This window comes from Pristiophorus japonicus, chromosome 19 (assembly GCF_044704955.1).
Source record: "Pristiophorus japonicus isolate sPriJap1 chromosome 19, sPriJap1.hap1, whole genome shotgun sequence".
Classification (NCBI taxonomy): domain Eukaryota; kingdom Metazoa; phylum Chordata; class Chondrichthyes; family Pristiophoridae; genus Pristiophorus; species Pristiophorus japonicus.
In genome coordinates, this window is record NC_091995.1 from 99,813,721 (window position 1) to 99,840,986 (window position 27,266).

Genomic DNA, 27,266 nt, shown 5'->3' on the forward strand with positions numbered 1-27,266 from the left:
AACCAAAGTACTTGTTCAATTGTTCTGCCATTTCTTTGTTCCCAGTTAGTGGATGTGGTATATTTGGACTGTCAAAAGACTTTTGATAAGGTCCCACACAAGAGATTGGTGAGCAAAATTAAAGCACATGGTATTGGGGGTAATGTATTGACGTGGATAGAGAACTGGTTGGCAGACAGGAAGCAGAGAGTCGGGATAAACAGGTCCTTTTCAGAATGGCAGGCAGTGACTGGTGGAGTGCCGCAGGGCTCAGTGCTGGGACCCCAGTTATTTACAATATACATCAATGATTTAGATGAAGGAATTGAGTGTAATATCTTCAAGTTTGCAGATGACACTAAGCTGGGTGGCGGTGTGAGCTGTGAGGAGGATGCCAAGAGGCTGCAGGGTGACTTGGACAGGTTAGATGAGTGGGCAAATGCATGGCAGATGCAGTATAATGTGGATAAATGTGAGGTTATCCACTTTGGTGGCAAAAACACAAAAGCAGATGATCTGAATGGCGGCAGATTAGGAAAAGGGAAGGTGTAACGAGACCTGGGTGTCATGGTACATCAGTTACTGAAAGCTGGCATGCAGGTACAGCAAGCGGTAAAGGCGGCAAATGACATGTTGGCCTTCATAGCTAGGGGATTTGAATATCGGAGCAAGGAGGTCTTAATTACAGGGCCTTGGTGAGACCTCATCTGGAATATTGTGTTCAGTTTTGGTCTTCTAATCTGAGGAAGGACATTCTTGCTATTGAGGGAGTGCAGCAAAGGTTCACCAGACTGATTCCCGGGATGGCAGGACTGATAGAAACATAGAAAATAGGTGCAGGAGTAGGCCATTCAGCCCTTCTAGCCTGCACCGCCATTCAATGAGTTCATGGCTGATAAATGAGGAGAGATTGGATCGACTGGGCCTGTATTCACTAGAGTTTAGATGGATGAGAGGAGATCTCATATAAACATATAAAATTCTGACGGGACTGGACAGGTTAGATGCAGGAAGAATGTTCCTGATGTTGGGGAAGTCCAGAACCAGGGGACACAGTCTAAGGTTAAGGGGTAAGCCATTTAGGACCTAGATGAGGAGAAACTTCTTAACTCAGAGTTGTTAACTTGTGGAATTCTCTACCGCAGAGAGTTGTTGATGCCAGTTCGTTGGATATATTCAAGGAGGAGATAGATGTGGCCCTTACGGCTAAAGGGATCAAGGGGTATGGAGAGAAAGCAGGAAAGGGGTACTGAGGTGATGATCAGCCATGATCATATTGAATGGTGGTGCAGGCTTGAAAGGCCGAATGGCCTACGCCTGCACCTATTTTCAACATTTCTATAACCTGCAGTATTTTGCTTTTATGTGCTCATGTCTCTGAACTAAGGCTTGAACCAATAACCTGTTGACTCAGAGGCGAGAGTGCTACCAGTCAGCCAAAGCTGACACTTTGAGGCAACACAAGAAGCTAGGGGGAAGAATAAAGAAGAAACACTGCAAAATCAATCAATCGAGTAAACTGAATACAAGTATGAATGTCCTAAATTGTGATCTTGCTTCCGAAGAAATCCTGAATGTAAAATACTTTTAAGCTCATGTTTTTGAATGCAACAATTCATAGAATTTGCATTGAAAGATATGTGGTTATTTTGGCCAGAAGTATCCGGGTGTGCGGACCACAAATCTCTCTCCATTCAGGTAAATTGCAGGCTGGCGAGGAGAGAAGCAGAAAACACCAGCTCTTGAATCATTGGTCTGCTGTGGAAACAACAATTTTTACAAATGTGCCTCAAAAGGAACATTTGCTCAGTGTACAGCTTTAATCAGAAGCACCTACCGATGTCTAGACTGCCTGCTTTTTCCACCCCCTAACTGGATCAAGCATGGGTGGAAATCGGAAACAGTCGTTGCTTCATTCTAGCTTGAAATAAACAAAAAGCACATCCGGACAAGTATCCGGCTTTCAATCAAGTCCCGTGATACCACTGCCGAACCTTGTTTACAATATTTTTAACGCTATATACTCTGAACTGTCAACTACATGGCTTATTGATGTCGGAAATCCCCTCCCCAATTGGTACTTTGAAGTAATTGCTCTTGTATTGGCCCAGAGCAACATTGCCATGACAACCACTGATAACTTCAATACCCTCGATTTTCAGTTCCAAGGTCACAACATTGGCTTCACAATTAAAGAGAACACAAGTTCCCCAATGGCTCAGTGAATTTATCCAGCGAGTAGCTGGGTCATACAGACTCAACACAGAGATGTTTCCCCTCTCCATTATAAGCATTCGCTCAGAAGGGTCATGCAGGCAGGTGATTTTATCGATTGCACAGCTACATTTGAATACCCAGACATGGTGCAGTGTTGGATGTTGAAATTCTACCACTGAAGAGGATTAATGGATGTACTGTACTGCATCAGGAATAGATCTTGTTTGAAGAGCAGTTAATTCTCCACTCCTCTTGAAGACACAGTTGCATCTCCCCTTGGCACTCTTGTTCAAAATGCTGCAGGCCATTTTTCTTTTGTAAACCGAGACAGTGAGCTCTGCATCCATGGAGGGTTCCACACCTACACCCAATCTTATTCTCATCCAACTCCTACACGTGTGCAGTATCAGGCCACAGTCACTAGATCGCAATCAGGAGCGGCAACCAGGATTACTGTTCCTCTCCCTAGCCCATAATTGCAGCAGGCCATCTATCTTCCCAACTGAGATCAGCTAACTAGCGCAGACCAGGAATCAAATTGGCGACCTTCTGAGCTGCGAGTATTACTAGGCAGTGGCCTTTAGCCACCAGGGCATTGAGGGCCACATTCTTTTGGACCATCAGGGATTCATTACATGGGGAAATCACAGCTAGAAACACCACTTCATGCTGCAGCAAGTGATACACCAATGCATCGCCAATGTACCTGTACCACCCTTGCCTGTGTGACTTCAAATCTTATTTGCCTCATTGACTACCTTAGATGTTTATCAAAGTAAAATTTAAGTTTCTGAATTTGCAGATTTAATGTCATGCATTCGGAGAAGGGACCTCAATATTCAAATGGTTACATTTTACTTTCACAAACCATGTCCACTTTAACCGAGTGGAAATCATCAGAATCAGTTATTCTACCAACACGGACAGTCCTCGATGCATTTTGTGGAAGTGCCATTCTTTACATATGATCTCAGCGCCAGTAAGGTATTAGATCACGAGGGCACCATAGCTGAGCCCAATTCTATCTTTGGCTGACATCCACACATACAATTCATACTGGGAATTACTAGTCAGCAATCCATAAGTGGGAACCCGAACTGATTTTCCTCTCCCAAATTGCTGGCAGCTAACATAGCATCAAGTGCTGTCTAAATATCCTGCTGTATAACACCTGGGATCTTCCAATCAATATACGGAAATAGGAGAATGTGGCCTTACGGCCCCTCGAGCCTGCTCTGCCATTCAGTAAGATCCTGGCTGAACTTCTACATCAACTCCACTTTCCCACCCTATCCCCATATCCCTCGATTCCCTTTGTGCCCAAAAATCTAGCGATTTCAGTCTTGAATAGACTCAATGGCTGCATATCCACAACCCTCCAGAGTATAGAATTCCAAAGATTCACAACCCTGAGTTAAGAAATTTCTCATCTCTGTCCTAAATGGCCGGCCTCTTATCCTGAGACTGTGACCCCTGGTTCTCGACTCCCCAGCCAGGGAGAAACAGCCTCTCAGCATCTACCCTGTCAAGCCCTCTAAGAATTTTATAGCTCTCATTCTTCTAAACTCTAGGGAATACAAGTCCAGTCTACCCAATCTCTCCTCATAGGACAGCCCTCTCATTCCTGGAATCAATCTTGTGAACCTTTGATGCATCCCCTCCAAGGCAAGTATATCCTTCCTTTGGTAAGGAGACCAAAACTGTACACAGTACTCCAGGTGTGATGTCACCAAAGCCCTATATAATTGCAGCAAGACTTCCTTACACGTATACTCCAACCCCCTTACAATAAAGGCTTACATACCATCTGCCTTCCATAATTGCTTGCTGTACCTGCATGTTAACTTTCTGTGATTCATGGACAAGGACACCCAAATCTCTCTGAATCCGAACATTTACTAGTCTCTCACCTTGTAAAATAAATATTCTCTTTTCCATTCTTCCGACCAAATTGAATTATTTCACACTTCCCCACATTATACTCCATCCTGCCACCTTCTTAACTAATCTATATCCCTTTGCAGCCTCTTTGGGTCCTCCTCACAGCTTATTTTCCCACCTAGCTTTGCATCGTCGGCAAATTTGGTTATATTACACTCGGTCCCCTCATCAAAGTCATTAATATAGATTGTAAATAGCTGAGGCCCAGCACTGATCCTTGCGGCACTCCACCATCCTATTATTAGCATTACACCAGTGCTGCTCTGACCCACTGGATCATTCGGGGAGCAGAGCCGTGTTCTTTCAGATTATCAGGATCTGACAGTGTGAAAGGCCACTGGTGCAAACCAGTGCCCCAAAACTTTGTGGTACAACAAGATGGGTACTCTCTCTCTTTACAACTTGGATCTACATTCCATCAAATCTGTTTTCAAGCAGAATTTAAACATTTCAAATATTGTGTTTTCATTTTAATCAAACTATCCCCTTCAACCAGAGTGAAAATCAACATTGTACAGTTTTTTGCATTGGAAAATTATAATGCAATGTGGTGTAATTTCTGAACGTTTAACAAAAGATATGGTTAATTAATTGAATTGCCTTAAGGTTTTAGAAATGTGTCATTATGTGATCCAAAATTAGGTCACAATTCTATTTTCAAGTTTGAGTAGCAGTCTTGATTAAATACTCGGGATGGAAATAAATGTAATTCTGAAATACTCAACAGCTTTTTAATATAGGCAATAATGCAAATTTTCTTTTCATTTATAACATTCCAAGTAATATTTTAAAAGCTTCTAGTTATCAGTTACTGTAATCATCATGGCTTCGGACCCAATGGCCACTTCGCCACATGATACAGCCTCCAAAGGATAAGGCATTGCCCGATATAGAAACATAGAAAATAGGTGCAGGAGTAGGCCATTCAGCCCTTCGAGCCTGCACCACCATTCAATAAGATCATTCACCTCAGTAACCCTTTCCTGCTTTCTCTCCATACCCCTTTAGCCGTAAGGGCCATATCTAACTCCCTCTTGAATATATCTAATGAACTGGGATCAACAATTCTCTGCGCTAGAGAATTCCACAGGTTAACAATTCTCTGAGTGAAGAAGTTTCTCCTCATCTTGATCCTAAATGGCTTACCCCTTTTCCTTAGACTATGTCCCCCCCTGGTTTTGGACGTCGGGAACATTTTTCCTGCATCTAACCTGTCCAGTCCCGTCAGAATTTTATATGTTTCTATGAGATCCCCGCTCATTCTTCTAAACTCCAATGTATAAAGGCCCAGCTGATCCAGTCTCTCCTCATGTCAGTCCTGCCACCCCGGGAATCAGTCTGGTGAACCTTCGCTGCACTCCCTCAATAGCAAGAATGTCCCTCCTCAGATTAGGAGACCAAAACTGAACACAATATTCCAGGTGAAGCCTCACCAAGGCCCTGTACAACTGCATTAAGACTTCCCTGCTCCTGTACTCAAATCCCCTAGCTATGAAGGCCAACATGCCATTTGCCTTCTTCACTGCCTGCTGTATCTGCATGCCAACTTTCAATGACTATAGTACGAAGCCGGAGGGACCAGAAGTCCTCTCACCCATGAGACCTACTGCCTGCTACCATGACAGGCATCTTCCACCCTTCAGGATGCAGTTCGGGATCTGGAATATTAGGTCCTTCATTGAAACACCTGTGAACTCATCCCTTTTTGGCGTGGAAGCAAGTCATCCTCACTTCGAGGGACTGTCTATGATGACTCCTCTCCCTCCCAAAACAACTCCTGATCACTCAACTCCCGCTAATGGCACCCATTCGAGACAAGAATGTCAACAGCTTCCCTTCTTCAATCACCACACCGCTCTCCTTCAAAATTGACGTCTTTACCTCTTAAAAAGGAAACTACCCTTGACCTATCTGTCCTTCTCAACTACTACCCCGGGGTAATTTTAACCTATGCCACCCGGCGGGAGATTGACGGATCAGATCAGCCACCAGTTTTACACCCCGTTCAACTTTACTTTCTATTACGGGGTGTAAAGTGGGTGGTTGATCCAATTGCTCTGACAAGGAGCCGAAAATGGGACAAATGGCATCCTTCTGTGCTGTGTTCAACCAAGGTTTTGGTCACCCTTCCTAATCTCTCCCCTCCCTCTGTGAAGTGTCCTGTGATGTTTCTTTACACTAAAGGTGCTATATAAATGCACGCTGCTGTTGTTACAACAGCAACTGGGACCTAAAATGGACATTTGCGAGAAAGGGGCAAGAATAGTCCGTAGAGGGAAGTCACCGGGGCCCAGGAGAGGCGTGAACCTGGGACCCAGAAGAGGCGAGGACCCAGGGGCAGCATGGGCCAGCCCACACTGAGATATGTGTGCGCGCTCGGTCTGTGCAGCAGAACTGGTTTCCAGTTCGTCTTGGGTAATCCTTGCCACTGGACCAAGACCTAGTTCTGTCAAGCCCGTGTGGTGGTTGGTGTGCAACGGCCACCACGTTAAAAAAATCCAAGCACAGGCATCTTCCACCCTTCACGATGTAGTTCAGGATCTGGAATATTAGGTCCTTCATTGAAACACCTGTGAATTCGTCCCTTTTTGGCGTGGAAGCAAGTCATCCTCACTTCGAGGGACTGCCTATGATGATGAATCATTGAATCAATCATAGAATGGTTACAGCACGGAAGGTGGCCATTTGGCCCTTCAAGCCCGTGCCGACTCTCAGCTAGTCCCACTCCCCCACCCTTTCCCCATAGCCCTGCTAATTTTTTTCCTTCAGATAGTTATCCAACTCCCTTTTGAAAGATCACATTGAATCTGCCACACCGCCTTTTCAGGCAGTGCATTCCAGATCTTAACCACTTGCTGCGTGAAAACGCTTTTTTCTTACGCCGCCTTTGGTTCTTTTGCCAATCACCTTAAATCTGTGTCCTTTGGTTCTCAACCCTTCTGCCAATGGGAACAGTTTCTCTTTATCCACCGTGTCCAGACCCCTCATGATTTTGAACACCTCGATCAAATCTCCTCTCAATCTTCTCTGCTCCAAGGGGAACAAACCCAGCTTCTCCAGCCTATCCACGTAACTGAAGTCCCTCAATCCTGGAATCATTCTCATAAATCTTTTCTGCACCTTCTCCAAGGCCTTCACATCCTTCCTAAAGTGCCGTGCTTCATGTTCACTATCAAGTGACTCCAGCTTGGCAATGGACATGTGTGAATGTCAGGGGAGGACAAACATCCTGGGTGAACTTGGATGGATCCTCATAACCAAAATGCTTGCCAGCATAGCTAGACTTACACAAAGAATAACCACTTGGGCAAGGTACCAGAGGGTGACCAGTAAGCATGGAACGGCACCATTGCCAGAGTCAGTGCTTTCAGCAAAGGAAAGAAAATTAGCAACAGAAAGAAATCTAGATGTGCAATACCACGTACGTGCACACAGCCTCTGCTGTTTACACAAACAAAAGCAGTTGTTCAGAATGATCCAAATTTCCCAAAGAATTATCCCCCTGCCATTTTTCTCCTTAGTGCAGGAATTTTTTACAAATTAAGGTCTTAAAATATTTGCATCCCCAAAATGCCAATTACTGAAAAAATTGCCCACAGTTTAATTTCAAGGCAAAACTGTTTAACCAACTCCACTTTTTTCAGTTGCTCTGAAAATAATGTCCTTGCTGATTTTACATTATGTTGGAGCCATGGTATTGATATTCACTTAAACATAACTGATTTATATTTTCAACTCATGAACATTACCCATGGCAAGCAGATACCTATATATTCAATCGCTTAAAATTCTACATCAGCCTTCAGTCTGCCCACATTGATTTATCTCTCAGTCTGGTGACACTCTGACCACATTAATGTATATCTCATTATGGTGAGTCTGACCACATTGATTTATCTCTCACTACATCAGTGATCAAAAAAAATCCCATCCAAGAATGAGTAAGTAAAATATCAGGCACAATTAGAATGCAATGACATCACTTGGGCTCAACAGGAAAGCAGCACCAGTTTCAGCAGCTCAGAGGGCTGCTTCAGCCTGACACACAAACACAGGAAGAACAAGGAAATACACCCGGGGTTAAACGAGCACTGATACACTGGGAAACATCGCCGTGTCTCGTTCATTCCCCAAATCAAGATTCCCAAACTTCCTGCACATTTGCTTCTCAACACATTTCACTCCAAGTAGCTGCAATGGGGTTCTTTACAAATCAGTATTGAATCTTGAAATGTCCAGCTTAGATTCTGTTTTAAATAAATGTATTGGGTATTCAATCCCTTGGTAATGGCATCCAATCTCGGACTCAAAAGAGAGGATTCTAAAGCAGTATACTTACTACAGTCTTTGGAAAAGGAAGAACTCCCAAATATAATGATGGAAGCATGACAGGCTAAGCAGTTAGTTCAGATCAAATGGTGCTGGTATACACCTATTGGTAAACTAGGTTAGTAAGTACAGGAGAGAATGGCTGTTTCTGAACATGGCAAAATCAGAAAGATTATTAATATAGAGGAAGGAACTGAGGTTTATTTAAACTTGATTTATTTAAACAAATAATACAAATAGGAAACGTCAAATGGTCTGGAAGGTGAGTCGATGAATGAAATGCAGGACTGTTTTCTAACAGTGTCTGAGCAAATGCCGAGAGAAGTAAATCTCAAAAAGACAATACCATAATCTGATTCAATTTGACTTGATCTGTGATAAACCAACACTCAGACATACACAACGATAAAAGGGTCAACTTCCACAGAATAAGGACGAGTTTAAACAAACGTGCCATGTGGGGTAGTAGTGCTCAAGAATATCTCAGTTGGGATAAATGAAATACTTTTAAAGTCTTACAAAAGACTAGCAAGTACAGATTAATAAATATGACCTGAAATGTATTAACAAAACTTTAAGCAGATTATAAAAATCAAACTCTACAAGACCTGGTGGGAGAAAGGGGAGGGAAACTGCTGGGAAGAATATAAAAAAGGGAATGAGGAAAAAGGGAGCTGGTAGCTGTAGACAGCAATACAAGTATGACAATCCCCCATTATTACAAGAGGATTATCAAGATAGAAGTTGCATTTATATAGTACCGAGCCTGTTCTCTGGATGCCCCAAACACTTCATAGCCAATTAACTACTAAAACACCATCACTGTTGTATGTAGGCAGATATAATGTGCACATAAGTTACTATAAACAGTCAATAATATCGAAGAACAATTACAAAAACAGAAACTGCTGGAAACACACAGGTCAGTCAGACTTATTTTGGCTTCTACAGCTAACATTCGGAACTAGCGCCCTTTTTTCCTCAATACTCTTATATCAGGAGCCCTGCAATGCAATCAGCAGGTTTTTGTTTTTGTTTCATATTTCAACATCTGCAATATTTTGTCTTTTACTTGAATAAAAGCCCAGCGGGAGATCGAGAGCCAGCGGCAGTTGGTGAGAGGGGAGCGGCCTATAAAAGGCCCAGCGGGAGATCGAGAGCCAGCAGCAGTTGGTGAGAGGGGAGCAGCCGATAAAGGGCCCAGCGGGAGATCGAGAGCCAGCGGCAGTTGGTGAGACGCGGGAGCAGCCTATAAAAAGCCCAGCGGGAGATCGAGAGCCAGCAGCAGTTGGTGAGAGGGGAGCGACCTATAAAAGGCCCAGCGGGAGATCGAGAGCCAGCGGTAGTTGGTGAGAGGGGAGCGACCTATAAAAGGCCCAGCTGGAGATCGAGAGCCAGCAGCAGTTGGTGAGACGCGGGAGCAGCCTATAAAAGGCCCAGCGGGAGATCGAGAGCCAGCAGCAGTGGGTGAGAGGGGAGCGGCCTATAAAAGGCTCAGCGGGAGATCGAGAGCCAGCGGCAGTTGGTGAGAGGGGAGCGACCTATAAAAGGCCCAGCGGGAGATCGAGAGCCAGCGGGAGCAGTGTCGGAGCGACCTATAAAAGGCCCAGCGGGAGATCGAGAGCCAGCAGCAGTTGGTGAGAAGGGAGCGACCTATCAAAAGCCCAGCGGGAGATCGAGAGCCAGCAGCAGTTGGTGAGAGGTGGGAACGACCTATAAAAGGCCCAGCGGGAGATCGAGAACCAGCGGCAGTTGGTGAGAGGGGAGCGACCTATGAAGGCCCAGTGGGAGATCGAGAGCCAGCAGCAGTTGGTGAGAGGGGAGCAGCCTATAAAGGCCCAGCGGGAGATCGAGAGCCAGCGGGAGCAGTGTCGGAGCGGCCTATAAAGGCCCAGCGGGAGATCGAGAGCCAGCGGCAGTTGGTGAGAGGTGGGAACGACCTATAAAAGGCCCAGCGGGAGATCGAGAGCCAGCGGGAGCAGTGTCGGAGCGGCCTATAAAGGCCCAGCAGGAGATCGAGAGCCAGCGGCAGTTGGTGAGAGGTGGGAACGACCTATAAAAGGCCCAGTGGGAGATCGAGAGCCAGCGGCAGTTGGTGAGAGGTGGGAACGACCTATAAAAGGCCCAGCTGGAGATCGAGAGCCAGCAGCAGTTGGTGAGACGCGGGAGCAGCCTATAAAAGGCCCAGCGGGAGATCGAGAGCCAGCAGCAGTGGGTGAGAGGGGAGCGGCCTATAAAAGGCTCAGCGGGAGATCGAGAGCCAGCGGCAGTTGGTGAGAGGGGAGCGACCTATAAAAGGCCCAGCGGGAGATCGAGAGCCAGCGGGAGCAGTGTCGGAGCGACCTATAAAAGGCCCAGCGGGAGATCGAGAGCCAGCAGCAGTTGGTGAGAAGGGAGCGACCTATCAAAAGCCCAGCGGGAGATCGAGAGCCAGCAGCAGTTGGTGAGAGGTGGGAACGACTTATAAAAGGCCCAGCGGGAGATCGAGAGCCAGCGGCAGTTGGTGAGAGGGGAGCGACCTATGAAGGCCCAGTGGGAGATCGAGAGCCAGCAGCAGTTGGTGAGAGGGGAGCAGCCTATAAAGGCCCAGCGGGAGATCGAGAGCCAGCGGGAGCAGTGTCGGAGCGGCCTATAAAGGCCCAGCGGGAGATCGAGAGCCAGCGGCAGTTGGTGAGAGGTGGGAACGACCTATAAAAGGCCCAGCGGGAGATCGAGAGCCAGCGGGAGCAGTGTCGGAGCGGCCTATAAAGGCCCAGCAGGAGATCGAGAGCCAGCGGCAGTTGGTGAGAGGTGGGAACGACCTATAAAAGGCCCAGTGGGAGATCGAGAGCCAGCGGCAGTTGGTGAGAGGTGGGAACGACCTATAAAAGGCCCAGTGGGAGATCGAGAGCCAGCGGCAGTGGGTGAGAGGGGAGCGGCCTATAAAAGGCCCAGGGGGAGATCGAGAGCCATCGGCAGTTGGTGAGAGGGGAGCGACCTATAAAGGCCCAGCGGGAGATCGAGAGCCAGCAGCAGTTGGAGAGAGGCGGGAGCAGCGACGGAGCGGCCTATAAAGGCGACCGCTGCAGCTACAGCGGGAGAGAAAGCAAAATAGAAGTAGAAAGTAATCAAAAAGTGACGTCACAGCCAATGGGGTAAGTGATTGGCTGGTGATTGGTGAGTAGCTTTTCTTTTATTTTTTATATCAGTAAGTGAACTGTAACATTGTTATTACCAATTTAAGGGTATCTAAGGTTAAGACATGGCAGGAGAGCTCGGTCACGTGATATGCTCCTCCTGTACCATGTGGGAACTCGGGGACACTTCCGGTGTCCCTGGGCGCTACGTGTGTGGGAAGTGTATCCGCCTCGAGCTCTTGACGGTCCGCGTTGCGGAGTTGGAGTTGAGGGTGGATTCACTCTGGAGCATCCACGATGCTGAGAATGACGTGAGTATCACGTGTAGTGAGTTGGTCTTACCGCAGAAGGGTCCACAGCCAGATAGGGAATGGAAGACCAGCAGGAAGAGCAGTGCAAGAAAGATAGTGCAGGGGTCCCCTGTGGTCATCCCCCTGCAAAACAGATACACTGCTTTGAGTACTGTTGGGGAGGATGACTCATCAGGGGAGGGCAGCAGCAGCCAAGTTCATGGCACCGTAGGTGGCTCTGCTGCAAAGGAGGGCAGGAAAAAGATTGGGAGCGCGATAGTGATAGAGGATTCGATGGTGAGGGGAATAGATAGGCGTTTCTGCGGACGCAACCGAGACTCCAGGATAGTATGTTGCCTCCCTGGTGCAAGGGTCAAGGATGTCTCGGAGCGGGTGCAGGACATTCTGAAATGGGAGGGAGAACAGCCAGTTGTCGTGGTGCACATTGGTACCAACGACATAGGTAAAAAAAGGGATGAGGTCCTACGAAAAGAATTTAAGGAGCTAGGAGCTAAATTAAAAAGTAGGACCTCAAAAGTAGTAATCTCGGGATTGCTACCAGTGCCACGTGCTAGTCAGAGTAGGAATCGCAGGATAGCGCAGATGAATACATGGCTTGAGCAGTGGTGCAGCAGGGAGGGATTCAAATTCTTGGGGCATTGGAACCGGTTCTGGGGGAGGTGGGACCAGTACAAACCGGACGGTCTGCACCTGGGCAGGACCGGAACCAATGTCCGAGGGGGAGTGTTTGCTAGTGCTGTTGGGGAGGAGTTAAACTAATATTGCAGGGGGATGGGAACCTATGCAGGGAGACAGAGGGAGACAAAAATGAGGCAAAAGCAAAAGACAGAAAGGAGATGAGGAAAAGTGGAGGGCAGAGAAACCCAAGGCAAAGAACAAAAAGGGCCACTGTACAGCAAAATTCTAGAAGGACAAAGGGTGTTAAAAAAGCAAGCCTGAAGGCTTTGTGTCTTAATGCAAGGAGTATCCGTAATAAGGTGGATGAATTAACTGTGCAAATAGATGTTAACAAATATGATGTGATTGGGATTACGGAGATGTGGCTCCAGGATGATCAGGGCTGGGAACTCAACATCCAGGGGTATTCAACATTCAGGAAGGATAGAATAAAAGGAAAAGGAGGTGGGGTAGCATTGCTGGTTAAAAAGGAGATTAATGCAATAGTTAGGAAAGACATTAGCTTGGATGATGTGGAATCTATATGGGTAGAGCTGCAGAACACTAAAGGGCAAAAATCGTTAGTGGGAGTTGTGTACAGACCTCCAAACAGTAGTAGTGATGTTGGGGAGTGCATCAAACAGGAAATTAGGAGTGCATGCAATAAAGGTGCAGCAGTTATAATGGGTGACTTTAATATGCACACAGATTGGGCTAGCCAAACTGGAAGCAATACGGTGGAGGAGGATTTCCTGGCGTGCATAAGGGATGGTTTTCTAGACCAATATGTCGAGGAACCAACTAGGGGGGAGGCCATCTTAGACTGGGTGTTGTGTAATGAGAGAGGATTAATTAGCAATCTCGTTGTGCGAGGCCCCTTGGGGAAGAGTGACCATAATATGGTGGAATTCTGCATTAGGATGGAGAATGAAACAGTTAACTCAGAGACCATGGTCCAGAACTTAAAGAAGGGTAACTTTGAAGGTATAAGGCATGAATTGGCTAAGATAGATTGGCTAATGATACTTAAGGGGTTGACTGTGGATGGGCAATGGCAGACATTTAGAGACCGCATGGATGAATTACAACAATTGTACATTCCTGTCTGGCGTAAAAATAAAAAAAGGGAAGGTGGCTCAACCGTGGCTATCAAGGGAAATCAGGGATATTATTAAAGCCAAGGAAATGGCATACAAATTGGCCAGAAATAGCAGCGAACCTGGGGACTGGGAGAAATTTAGAACTCAGCAGAGGAGGACAAAGGGTTTGATTAGGGCAGGGAAAATGGAGTACGAGAAGAAGCTTGCAGGGAACATTAAGGCAAAAGTTTCTATAGGTATGTAAAGAGAAAAAGGTTAGTAAAGACAAACGTAGGTCCCCTGCAGTCAGAATCAGGGGAAGTCATAACGGGGAACAAAGAAATGGCAGACCAATTGAACAAGTACTTTGGTTCAGTATTCACTAAGGAGGACACAAACAACCTTCCGGATATAAAAGTGGTCAAGAGGGTCTAGTAAGGAGGAGGAACGGAGGGAAATCTTTATTAGTCGGGAAATTGTGTTGGGGAAATTGATGGGATTGAAGACCGATAAATCCCCAGGCCCTGATGGACTGCATCCCAGAGTACTTAAGGAGGTGGCCTTGGAAATAGCGGATGCATTGACAGTCATTTTCCAACATTCCATTGACTCTGGATCAGTTCCTATCGAGTGGAGGGTAGCCAATGTAACCCCACTTTTTAAAAAAGGAGGGAGAGAAAGCAGGGAATTATAGACCGGTCAGCCTGACCTCAGTAGTGGGTAAAATGATGGAATCAATTATTAAGGATGTCATCGCAGCGCATTTGGAAAATGGTGACATGATAGGTCCAAGTCAGCATGGATTTGTGAAAGGGAGATCATGCTTGACAAAATCTTCTGGAATCTTTTGAGGATGTTTCCAATAAAGTGGACAAAGGAGTACCAGTTGATGTGGTATATTTGGACTTTCAGAAGGCTTTCGACAAGGTCCCACACAGGAGATTAATGTGCAAAGTTAAAGCACATGGGATTGGGGGTAGTGTGCTGACGTGGATTGAGAACTGGTTGTCAGACAGGAAGCAAAGAGTAGGAGTAAATGGGTACTTTTCGGAATGGCAGGCAGTGACTAGTGGGGTACCGCAGGGTTCTGTGCTGGGGCCCCAGCTGTTTACATTGTACATTAATGATTTAGACGAGGGGATTAAATGTAGTATCTCCAAATTTGCGGATGACACTAAGTTGGGTGGCAGTGTGAGCTGCGAGGAGGATGCTATGAGGCTGCAGAGTGACTTGGATAGGTTAGGTGAGTGGGCAAATGCGTGGCAGATGAAGTATAATGTGGATAAATGTGAGGTTATCCACTTTGGTGGTAAAAACAGAAAGACAGACTATTATCTGAATGGTGACAGATTAGAAAAAGGGAAAGTGCAACGAGACCTGGGTGTCATGGTACATCAGTCATTGAAGGTTGGCATGCAGGTACAGCAGGCGGTTAAGAAAGCAAATGGCATGTTGGCCTTCATAGCGAGGGGATTTGAGTACAGGGGCAGGGAGGTGTTGCTACAGTTGTACAGGGCCTTGGTGAGGCCACACCTGGAGTATTGTGTACAGTTTTGGTCTCCTAACTTGAGGAAGGACATTCTTGCTATTGAGGGAGTGCAGCGAAGATTCACCAGACTGATTCCCGGGATGGTGGGATTGACCTATCAAGAAAGACTGGATCAACTGGGCTTGTATTCACTGGAGTTCAGAAGAGTGAGAGGGGACCTCATAGAAACGTTTAAAATTCTGACGGGTTTGGACAGGTTGGATGCAGGAAGAATGTTCCCAATGTTGGGGAAGTCCAGAACCAGGGGTCACAGTCTAAGGATAAGGGGTAAGCCATTTAGGACCGAGATCAGGAGAAACTTCTTCACCCAGAGAGTGGTGAACCTATGGAATTCTCTACCACAGAAAGTAGTTGAGGCCAATTCACTAAATATATTCAAAAGGGAGTTAGATGAAGTCCTTACTACTCGGGGGATCAAGGGGTATGGCGTGAAAGCAGGAAGGGGGTACAAGTTTCATGTTCAGCCATGAACTCATTGAATGGCGGTGCAGGCTAGAAGGGCTGAATGGCCTGCTCCTGCACCTATTTTCTATGTTTCTATGAATAAAACAGTTTTTTTGATAATGTTGGTTGAGGGATAGAGGAATGTTGGCAAGTACTGTATCCCAGGGGAGCTCCTCACTCTTCTTTGCACAGAGGGATCTTTTGCATCCACCTAAATAGATAAAGCCTCAGGTTTAATGTCTCATTCATACAATGGACCTCCGACAGTGCAGGAAGGGAGGAATGAGAAAGGGAAGAACCAAGGACAAGCTGCAGAAACAGAACAATGCAACCAGATGACAAACTTGACAGTTGCACAATATGTAAGCCATGCACATCTGCCAAGATAATCATAGAATGATACAATACAGAAGACCATTCGGCCCATCCTGCCTGTGCTAGTTCTTTGGTAGAGCTATCCAGTCAGTCCCACTCCCCCTGCTCTTTCCCCACAGCCCTGAAAATGTTTCCACTTCAAGTATATATCCAAATCCCTTTTGAAAGTTACTATTGAATCTGTTTCCACCGCCCTTTCAGGCAGCGCGTTTCCGATCATCATAACTTGCTCTAAAAAAATAGATTCTTCATGTCGCCTCTGGTTCTTTTGCCAATTACCTTAAATGTGTCTCTCGCTTCACTGACCCTTTGGTTACTGGCAACGCTTTCTCCTTATTAACTCTATCAAAACCATTAATGATTTTTAACACCTCTCAAAACTCCCCTTAACCTCTGCTCTGAGGAGAACCACCTCGGTTTCTCTAGTCTCTTCATGTAACTGAAGTCTTTCATCCCCAATACCATTCTAGTAAATCTCCTTTGCACCCTCTCTTGATATCCTTATGCTGCCCCAAATTGGCCACGATACTTTAGCTGGGCCCCACCAATGTTTTATAAAACTTTAGCATAACCTACTGTGTTCCCTCCTTAGAATGCCGTAGATACCGTATGCCTTTTTAACAGTCTTCTCAATTTGTCCTGCCATCTTCAAAGAACATAACATAAGAAATAGGAGTAGGCCATTGGCCCCTCAAGCCTGCTCCGCCATTCAATAAGATCATGGCTAATCTGATCTTGGCCTCAACATCACCTCCCCGCCCGCTCCAAATAACGTTTGACACCCTTATCGGTCAAAAATCTGTCCATCTCCACCTTAAATATATTCAATGACCCAGCCTGCACAGCTCTCTGGGGCAGGGAATTCCAAAGATTCACGGCCCTCAGAAGAAATTCCTCCTCATTTCCGTTTTAAATGGGCGATCCCTTATTCTGAAACTATGCCCCTTAGTTCTAGATTCCCCCACGAGGAGACACATCATCTCTGCATCTACCCTGTCGAGCCCCCTCAGACTTGTGTACGTACATCCCCAGGTCTCTGTTCCTGCACCCGCTTTAAAATTGTACCATTTAGTTTATATTGTATCTCGTGATTCTTCCTACCAAAATGAATTACTTCGCACTTCTGTATTAAATTGTACCTGCCATGTGCCTGCCCATTTCACCAGCCTATCTCTGTCCTCCTGAAGTCTGTTACTACCTTCATCATTTACTACATTTCCAAGTTTTGTGTCATCTGCAAACTTTGAAATGATGCCCTGTATATCCAAGTCCACGTCATTAATATCTATCAATAAGAGCAGTGTTCCGAATACCAACTCTTGGGGGTACCAATGTACACTTCTGCCTAGTCTGAAAAACAATTGTTTACCACTACTCTCTGCTTTCTGTCCCTTATCCAATTTTCTATCCACACAGCCACTGCCCCTTTAATTCCATGGGCTTCAATTTTGCTAACAAGTCTATTGTGTGGTTCTTCACCAAATGCCCATATTAGGCATTTTGAGCAGGAAGATTGCTAAAAAAAGAACTACAAGAAGCTTCATGCAGTTTGGGGCACCACAACTTGCCTGTGCATTCCTCAGCTACTAAAAGGATTTTTTTTAATTAGCCTGGGTTTCTGCTTATGATCATAGGTTACTTTATTTTTTAAACTGTGCAAGAACTTTGTAGCGAGACTATTATTTCCATAACTATTGGGAAAGGAACGGGACTAAGTAGATCGCTCTTTGAGTCAGTGAAGCATGATGGGTCAAACAGCCTTGTGCACTATAAAATTCTATGGTTCTATAAGTACTTGCTATAGGCTTCCCTCCATCCTTAACGTAGGAGAGAAAAATCATGTACATACAAGCACAGATCAGAGAGTATACTGATGTTCCTCCTCAAATAAGTCCCACTCCTGACATTGATCTGCTACTGGTCTTAGCATAGCAGACTGGTGTTAATATCAAGTAATAACATTACACCAAGAAGTATTTAGCACCCACTGTATCATACTTGCCTGCATATTGTGGATCCTCTCCCACGTGCCACAAATGGTTCATTTTAAGCACCAGAGTTGTGAAGTTTCATACATCAAGTGCCAGACTTGTGCATTTTAAGATCCTCCTGATTGATGATCAGCAACAAGAGCACCACCCAGATCAGCAAAGAACACTGGAAACATCTGTGCTAGTTATTAAAGGAAACTCAATTTCTTTTCAGTTTCCAAATAGTAAACTGCAATTAAAAATATGAATATCCATGCAGCAAGCATACAAAGCTCCTCTGAAAAAAAAATTAACTCCTTTTTATTTCACAAGCTCAGGTCGACTTGAAGATATAGATTGCAAATGCCAAAGGTTAACTGCTGCAAATCTAAAAGACTGAAGACTTCATAAACGAGCTGTACTCCATTGTGGCAAACATTCGCTCCAAGTTAGACAGCAGTCCTTTTTGACCAATTATTTAAGAGTTACACTAATTGGACAGAGCACATTCAACAATCCCAGCCTCACCAATAATTAAAACGCACCAAGAACGCCCATCAAGTGGAGTAACAAATAATGTAACCTTCTAAATTTTCCAATGTGAATACTGATTAACTATTTGTAAAACTGCCTTCAAGTGTTCTCAATTTCCCATTCAATTAACTCCATAACTAGGTTTTGAAGAGTACTCATGATAAGAAAAATCCCAAATCAACTCCAAACAATGAAACATCCCAGCATTCCTCAAAGCCAGAGTAAATGCACAAAAGCCAAGCAAAGCACAATGCTCATTTACCAAAAGTAGACATTGCAATCGTGTGGTGGCAAGAGGAAAAAGTTATGTCAACCATAAAATTCAGTTAGTGAGGCGTGGAGTTGTTATTGTGGCAGCAAACAAATCCACCTTCAGACTCTGCCCGTGACTCAGTTGGTAAACCCAGCCAGCACAGACCAGGAGATTTGATCTATCATGAATCATCTGGTTTTGGTAGACTGGGACATTACAATTAGCTTCAGGACTAAAGATTATCGTTAAAGGCTAATTGTTATCCAGTGAGACCCACTGGAAAGCATGCAGGCGTGAGTCGAGGTAAGAGCAGTAAGCTCAGCTGTGATGCTCCTCACAATTGGACAGCCTGCTGACACTCCCTCGGTTCACACAATAAGTGCCGATTTGTATGGAACTGCAGGGGCACTGAGGTTAGCAGGAGCTCATGGCTTTAGGAGTGAAAGGGAGAAATTGGAGAAAAAATCTACTCGACTTATACAGAAAGCACTTGACAACTAAACCAGTAACTGAAAAAAAACAGAAGGCAGTAATTTGCAAGACGTTGGTTCACCCAACACAATGGAAACTAAAAGGTTACTTACTGTACCTTCTTCACAATACGCTGAAGGCAGTAAGGCAAGCATTATATAAAAGGATGCACGACCAAGCACACACTGGAATATTCACTCTTTTCTGGGGAACAGCCATATTTCTGTTGTCACTGGGCTATTGCCAAGTGCTGCACTCATTTCAGGCCATGGAGTTGTAACCATCAAGTCAAGTGGCATTTTTATTTCCACAAACTATTATTGAGCCAACTACGCTCACTCCCTCTGAAACCTCCCCTAGCCCCCCCACCCCGACCATGTCAGTCCCCCGCTCAGAATGAGAATATTCTCAGAATCACAACTGTACTCCAAACACTCGATTTCACTGGAGATCAGATAATATATACATCATATGGCATATATTGTAGATTGTAATATTAGTCATTTTCATATTGCAAAACTAGCACTGCAAATTCAACATTTATGGCTGAGCAAAGGCACATATGTCAGAAAGCAGTGACATAATGTCAGAAAGCTGGTTACTGATCTGATTTGTACAATCCCAACTAAAGCAGCTTTGCCCATTCTAAACTGGATAAGCAGCAATGAAACAAGCTTTATCTGTCATGATCTGGAATGGATTAAGCACTGTTGGACCCAGGAGCGTTGCAATGCAAATCTCAGCCAACTTATAAAGCATGCTCAAAGGCAGACATCGCTCCATAACAAACCGAGAAACTGCCAAGTTACTGAGCAAGCTTTTAAAATAAAATCACAGGAAATAATCAGCATTGTTTAAATTTTAGTTCTCTCAGCAAGAGACAATGAACTTTTCCTTACCTAGACCATGTTCCCTCCAGTCTAGGTTCGATAAAGTTAAATAAATGGAGCGCCAGCTTCATAACTTCATCACAAGCTCTAATTCCAGAACTCACCAACACTTTCATTACTGCCATCAAATAGGATTTCTTTACGTTTTAAAGAATATTTGGGGGGAAGTACATCTCTCACTTACAAAGAGCACTAACAGCCCATTTCCTAAAATATGAGGCTACATTTCACATAAATCGGCTGCTAAAAATATGCATGAGATCATGTATTTGCAAACAGCAAGTAGGAATGGCACTAGATTTCAGCAAGGTAGGTTGGATGTGCAATAACCTCAAAGGGAATACAAGCAGTGCCAAATGGGTGGCAAAGAGGCTGCAAGGCTTTGCACTGCAAATTACACGAATGAAGATGTTCATTTGGATGTGAATCTGATGAACAAGTCTTCGTGGATAATCTGTAGAAAGGGAGAGTAGGACTATTTTCATGAATATACAAGATTATTCAACATATGTAATTAAAGCCAAAGTCGAGAGAAGGTCACCTTCTGATCAGTGCACAACATCCCTCCAGCATTCCTACCCTCCCACCATAGATTCAACATATTTAAATGTTGCCAGCTTTCATCTCCAGCACCCTACCCAGCAGATTACCACACAAGCAAGGAATATCTCCCAGCATTTGGCCTAAATTTGCTTTTCATCAATTTAAGCTCATATTCTGTGATCCTATTTTGCAGATTAAATTTGAAGATTTATGATGCTTGGAGTTGTCAAGTTACATTTATTTTCTTTGAATTTTAGCATCAACAATTTATCCTATTCTTGCATCATATATAGTAACACTACTTTACCTGAAGGTTGATGATTTTCAATTTTTAGGTTTTGCTTTCTTTAAAAAGCTGTGCAATAAATCACCAAGCATTAATTATGTAAATATTTCACACTCAACTGGCCAGCAAAAACAGCGAGTGAAAAAGATTCTTCAATTTGATGAAGAGATTAAAGTCCTGTCCTTTTCCCAGCTCCACTTCCGCTCACCATGTTAATCCAGTCAATGATTGACAGTGACTAACTTGGCTTGGGAGTCAAGTGTTCCTAGGTGCACTTGGTAGCAACACAGTGCAAATACTGTGAAAGAACAATTCCTAAACATCTGTGCTTGGAAGAACTACATAACAGAGAAGCTCCTCGTGCCAACAATGACACGTGTTCTTCCACGGACCGAGATCTCCATATCTCATGGGTATTCCACCCAAGTGAAAGGATGCACAGAACTCACTGCCATTAGTGACATCCTATTTATTCCAGCTCATTGTCTCCCATTTAAGTAGAATCTGAACAACCTTTAAAATTTTTAAATACAGTGCTCAGATTTTCAAATAATTCACACTGATGAATCAATCTTTTTCTTTGCAATGAATCATTGAGCATGTGTGCAATCTTCACAAAGGCTGTTGCTGATGTTTGAAGAGAGACAAATTGTACAATTCAATAGATACGAGAGCAGTGATTTTATCTCTCAAGTGATCAAGCATTATAATGTTGTCAACTATATTCCGAAATCAATTTTAAGTTACACACCGGAGGCATTCATATTTTTAACTTCTCATATTCTGCATGGGGCTAAAGGAGGGATAAAAAAAACCTTTTCACTTTTATGTTTGTAGTTGCACTGCTATAGTGTCATGGAACAAGTGCTCCAGCTAGGTTTAAAAAAAAGTTCCACAAGTGCCTGTAGTCCCCCAGTACCTGATCCAAATGTGTTCCGTCACATGTGCCTAAATGGTGAGCGTCAGCAGCGTATTCAAGCATATCGCGAATCACAGCTGAGCCGAATCCTGTCCACACCTCACATCCACATGTGCACTTCTAGCTGGAGTGCTGGACAGCAATCTGGAGCGGGAATACTGCGCAATATACTCCTTCCTACCACGGATGCACTGAGGCCTATTGCAATTCTCCTTCTGCTGCCCTAACTGGTGTTAGCTAAATCAGGAGCAGTAATTTAAAGCATAGCATCACTCCACAGCTCTGAACAAAGTGGAAACTCCGAGTCCAGTTAGTTTGTTACAGAAAAGGGCCTAAATCGTCAAACTCCACATTTATGCATGCTTCTGTTGCAGGTGTTTTGAACTATATAACATATAGTGCAATAATCTGAATAAAAATGCAGAGACAAACATAAGTTCATACATTGGTCTGCATTTCACTGTGGCTCCAAGTGTTTTTTTATATTGGAGGAGAGAAATATGTTTAGAGTACAGAATACGCATGAGGTTTTCCAGTAATCTGCTGCCAACAAAGGAAAGTACCAGCAGTGCTATCATTAGGATTGCAGTGGAACATTTTCACCTGAAAAACAATCTGCAGCGCCTTCGGCCATCCTAAGCTCTGGAATCCCCTCCCTAACCTTCTCCACCTCTCTCTCCATTTAAGAGCCTACTGAAAACCTTCCTCTTTGTCCAAGCTTTTAGTGACCCCCTCCTAATGTTTCCTTCTTTGGTTTGGTGTCAATTTTTCTCTGACTACACTTGTGAAGCGCCTTCGGTGCGTTTCTATGTAAAAAGGCACTATATAAATGCAAGCTGTTGTTGTATGTAGCTAGTCTTTGCAAACTTGATCCGCCCGCAGCATTTTAACTGCACACTTGGGTGAAGTACTGGTGGTGTTAGCATTGGGAGACTGTTCAGGTGATAAACTAAGAACATCACACAAGAAGTGTCTTTGCCTAAATTGCCAGTTTGGCTCAGATGGTAGTACACTCACATCTGAGTCAGACGGTTGATTGAAACCCCACTCCAGGACTTGATCACACGATCTAGACTGGCAGTGCAGTACTGAAGGAACATCGGAACAGGAGGAGGCCATTCAGCTCCTTCAGCCTGTTTCACCATTCAAGTAGATCATAGAAGATCTGTACCTTAGCTTAGTTTACCCATCTTGGTCCCATACCCCTCACGACCCTTACCTAATAAAAATCTATCAAGGAGCCTTGTATCGTCAGAGGCTCCATCCTTTGGGTATGTGATTAAACGAAGGCCACATCTTGCTACCTCAATGGCTCGGAATGATATTAAAGATCATATGGCACTATTTGCAGAGCAAGAAGCTTCCCTAGTATCCTGAGCAACATCCTTCCCTCAACCAATCATACACCTGAATATATCCTCAAAGCTTTTATTTTATAAATAAAGTATTTGAACGCTGATTTTTCCCTCCATCTGAGGCAGATTTTCATTAAATATACTCACCGACACGACTCATAACTTTAAATGTCACACAAGTGATGCGCTAGGATTTTCTCCAATAATCCACTGAGAGCAAAGGAGTAGTCTTATTTTTAACGACTTCACTGTTGCCCGGGGGGGGGAGGTGCAAGTGTTCACATGTTGCAGCAAAAAAACATGCAGGCAGCTTATTTTACTTAAATCCTGTTGACTGGCTGTGGTTTCTTCTTATAACTTTCAATTTTCATCAGGGGAAAATATATTGATTATAAGTCAAACAAATCAGACACTCAACTCCTCTTCTCAGAGCTATGGAAGTGCTAGTAGCATTATCCCCAGCCAATAACCCACTGTAACTAAATCAAATTCAGTGGCAATCTCTCACAATCAAATTATCTTTGGCTCCAACTCATTCTGTTCCACAACTTCAAAACTGTGGAATTCCTTACATTCTTCAAGACTTCCTTTCTGACTACAATCTACAGGATTTAACATCACCTAACCAAGACTACTGCCTTTATCTCATCACCTCGCCTTACTGTTTTCAATCTCGGTGTTGTCCTGCACTGTTACCTTATCTAAATAAAACAGTAACACTCCTCAACAGCATCTTCAGACAAGTAGTTACAATGATGAACATTGTAAAGAATGTTTTGAAGTTTGAAATAGATGATAAGCGTATGAAATCTACATACTTTCGTCATGTCTCCACTGAGTTTTGGATTCAGACTCAAAACTATTTTGTTGATATGTGGATTGCGAATGCTTACTCTTGGCTTAAGTAATTCAATTGGAATTCTTTGCCCAATTAAACAAAATGTGATTAAGTTGACTTTACAGAATGATGTCCCAATGACAATTTGCAAATTCCTCTTCAGTCGGTATTTTTTTCTCCACAGTATGACTCATCTATGCTTTTGTTACCTCCAGACTCGACTATTCCAATGCTCTAACGAGCCTCCTATCTTCCACCAGACATAAAACTGAGTTCATCCAAAACTCTGCTGCCCGTGTCCTAACTCGCATCAAGTCCCGTTCACCCATCATCCCTGTGCTTACTGACCGACATTGGCTCCCCGGTCCTCCAACCCCTCAATGTAAAATTCTCATCCTCAGGTTCAAACCCCTCCATGGCAGAGTCCCTCCCCATCTCAGAAACCTCCTCCAACCCTCTGAGAACTCTGTGTTCCTTCAACTTTGGCCTCTTACACATCCCCACTCCCTTCATAAAACCATTGGCAACCGTGCCTTCAGCCATCTAGACCCCAAGCTCTAATTTTCCCTTCCTAAACCGATCCACTTCTTGCTCCTCTTTTATGACGCTGCTTATAAACTACCTCTTTGACCAAAGTCCTCCTAATTTTTTGGCTCGGTGTCAATTTATGTAGATTACACCCGTGAAGCGCATGGGGACGTGTTCCTACTTTAGAGGAGCTATATAAATGCATGTAGTTGTTAGATATACATCATTTTCTTGCAGTGATCTGGTTTCCCTACAAGTTGACTTCCTTGGATTAACGAGACAACTGTTAACCAGCAGTTGAAATGACAGCAGATATATCCCTCCCCAATGGTATACACACTGCGGAATAAAGAAATGCCTTGTCCCCAGGGCAGGGGTGTTATTTATCTCAGTAACACAGGACTAAATTAAACCAGAGACAGCATCAGCGTGGGCCATTTTAAATAAATAACCTGCCTATTAAAAAATACGTTTAAAAATTGTTAGTGTGGTGCAGCAGTGTAAGAATATTGAAGTGCTGGAGTGAGGAATGGGCCAAGCTGATGTGTGCTGTGTTTTAAACCGTGTTTGCCTTGCCTGCCTCGGGCAGGATTTGGTTTTAATGAAGGTCATGTTTAGCAGGGTAACGCATCGATGAATTGAGGGTAAAATGGCTCCAAAAGCTGCTTTAAATGGGAGCCTGAGACAATCCGATGCAATGATAGAATAAGCAGAGAGTGAGGTGTGGGAAGGGCCGGGGAGAAGCCAGGCTGGGGCTGAGCCCATGTGCCCCTCTCCGGCTCGGTGCCTCCCGCCTGTCCCTGTCCGCCCTCCCAAACCAGCTGGCTTTATTTGTGGGAAGCTTTATTTCCTGCCGCCGATGGTGCGCCCGCTTCTCCCCTTACCTGTGCGGCCTCGCTGCTCATGCCGTTCTCCCCCGGGTTCAGGCTCGGTTCCAGCCGCTGTCTCTTCGCCTCAGCCGCCGCCGTGTCTCCCGGCTCGTCCCGCTTCAGCCCCCGCAGCATCCGCTCGGGGCCGGGGCCGGGACCGGGGCCAAAGCCGCTGCCAGCCACCGCCTCCGCCGCCATCGGGTCGGGTCGGGGCAGGGAGGGAGGGAGGGGGGGGACTAATCGGGCTCGGTGCGGCGGGAATGGGGCCGAGCGCGGGGCTCAGAAATACAACCTTTAATAAAAGCAGCGCTTTCAGCCCCCAAACAGCGGGATCGCAAGCCACACCTACCGGTTTCACACAAAACTGGGGGAGAATCTAACCGGGGGAGGAAGCGGCACCAAATTTTACCTCAGAGAGAACGAGTGAGGGGGGCAGAAAATGTTGGAACGGGGAGCGGAAAACAAGCTTTCGAAAGATGGCCCGGATTGGCCGCTGGTCTCGCGCGCTCGCACTCGCTCGCGCACAACCCCGGGCCGGCACGCCGCGCGCCCGTGTCTTTCGGCAAACCTCGGCAACCTTCGGTAACTCTCGGCAACACCCCCCCACCCGCCCGCCGGGCAGAGGACGCGTGTCGCGATCGCTCGGGAAAGATCGGAACCGATCGGCCGCCTGGCCCGTGACGTCACCCCCCCCCCCTCCCGCCGCCGAAACTCCAGCGGAAAGGCCGGCCTGTTCCCGTCGCGGCAGGATTCCCGTGGATTTTCGGCAAGCCCGACCCGAAACGGAGCGCAGCACAACAACAACAACAACAACAGCGGCGGCAACGTTTACCAAAGGCAGCTCTACGAACGACCGTTCCCCGCCACGACGCAACGGAAAGCAACCGGGAATCCGGTTGCCACGGTAACGGGCCAATGCGCCGCCGGACCCACAGGCTCAGCTCGCGGGCGCCGCCGCAGGCCCGAGCTGAAACAACAGGCAGGAGGCAACAAACATCCCGCAGGCGGCCCCTCCAAACCTGGAGGACTTGCTTCCACGCCCCCCCCCCAAAAAAAGGATGAGTTCACAGGTGTTTCGAATGAAGGACCCACACCACATCCTGGACGGTCTGCACCTGGGCAGGACCGGAACCAATGTCCTAGGGGGAGTGTTTGCTAGTGCTGTTGGGGAGGAGTTAAACTAATATGGCAGGGGGATGGGAACCAATGCAGGGAGACAGAGGGAGACAAAAAGGAGACAAGAACAAAAGACAGAAAGGAGATGAGTAAAAGTGGAGGGCAGAGAAACCCAAGGCAAGAAACAAAAAGGGCCACTGAATATAAAAGGGCTGCAGGAGGGGTCAAAACTAAAAATCATGGTTTAAAAACTAGTATTAAAACACTCCACCTAAACGCACGCAGCATTCGAAATAAAGTAAATGAGTTGACGGCACAAATCATTACAAATGGGTATGATTTGGTGGCCATTACAGAAACGTGGTTGCAGGGGGGCCAAGACTGGGAATTAAACATACAGGGGTATCTGACGATTCAGAAAGATAGACAAGAAGGAAAAGGAGGTGGGGTAGCTCTGTTAATAAAGGATGATATCAGGGCAGTTGTGAGGGATGATATTGGCTCCAATGAACAATATGTTGAATCATTGTGGGTGGAGATTAGAGATAGTAAGGGGAAAAAGTCACTGGTGGGTGTAGTTTATAGGCCTCCAAATAATAACTTCACGGTGGGGCGGGCAATAATCAAGGGAATAATGGAGGCATGTGAAAAAGGAACGGCAGTAGTCATGGGGGATTTTAACCTACATATCGATTGG

The 27,266-nt window shown here is 45.3% G+C and overlaps 1 protein-coding gene across 11 annotated transcripts in view; it reads right to left on the reverse strand.

Moving 5' to 3' along the window:
- LOC139230104 (RNA binding protein fox-1 homolog 1-like) overlaps positions 1–25,951 on the reverse strand; it is a 342,858-nt gene extending 316,907 nt beyond the window's left edge. For 5 of the 11 annotated variants that reach the window (XM_070861938.1, XM_070861927.1, XM_070861928.1 and 2 more), the window contains exon 1: positions 25,469–25,949. In XM_070861938.1, the coding sequence (XP_070718039.1) occupies positions 25,469–25,651 (183 nt within the window). In that variant the 5' untranslated portion in view covers positions 25,652–25,949. Of the gene's footprint in view, positions 1–25,468 lie in introns of all 11 variants that reach the window. The other 6 variants (XM_070861929.1, XM_070861939.1, XM_070861930.1 and 3 more) reach the window with 3 other exon arrangements.
- Positions 25,952–27,266: the final 1,315 nt, after the last annotated feature.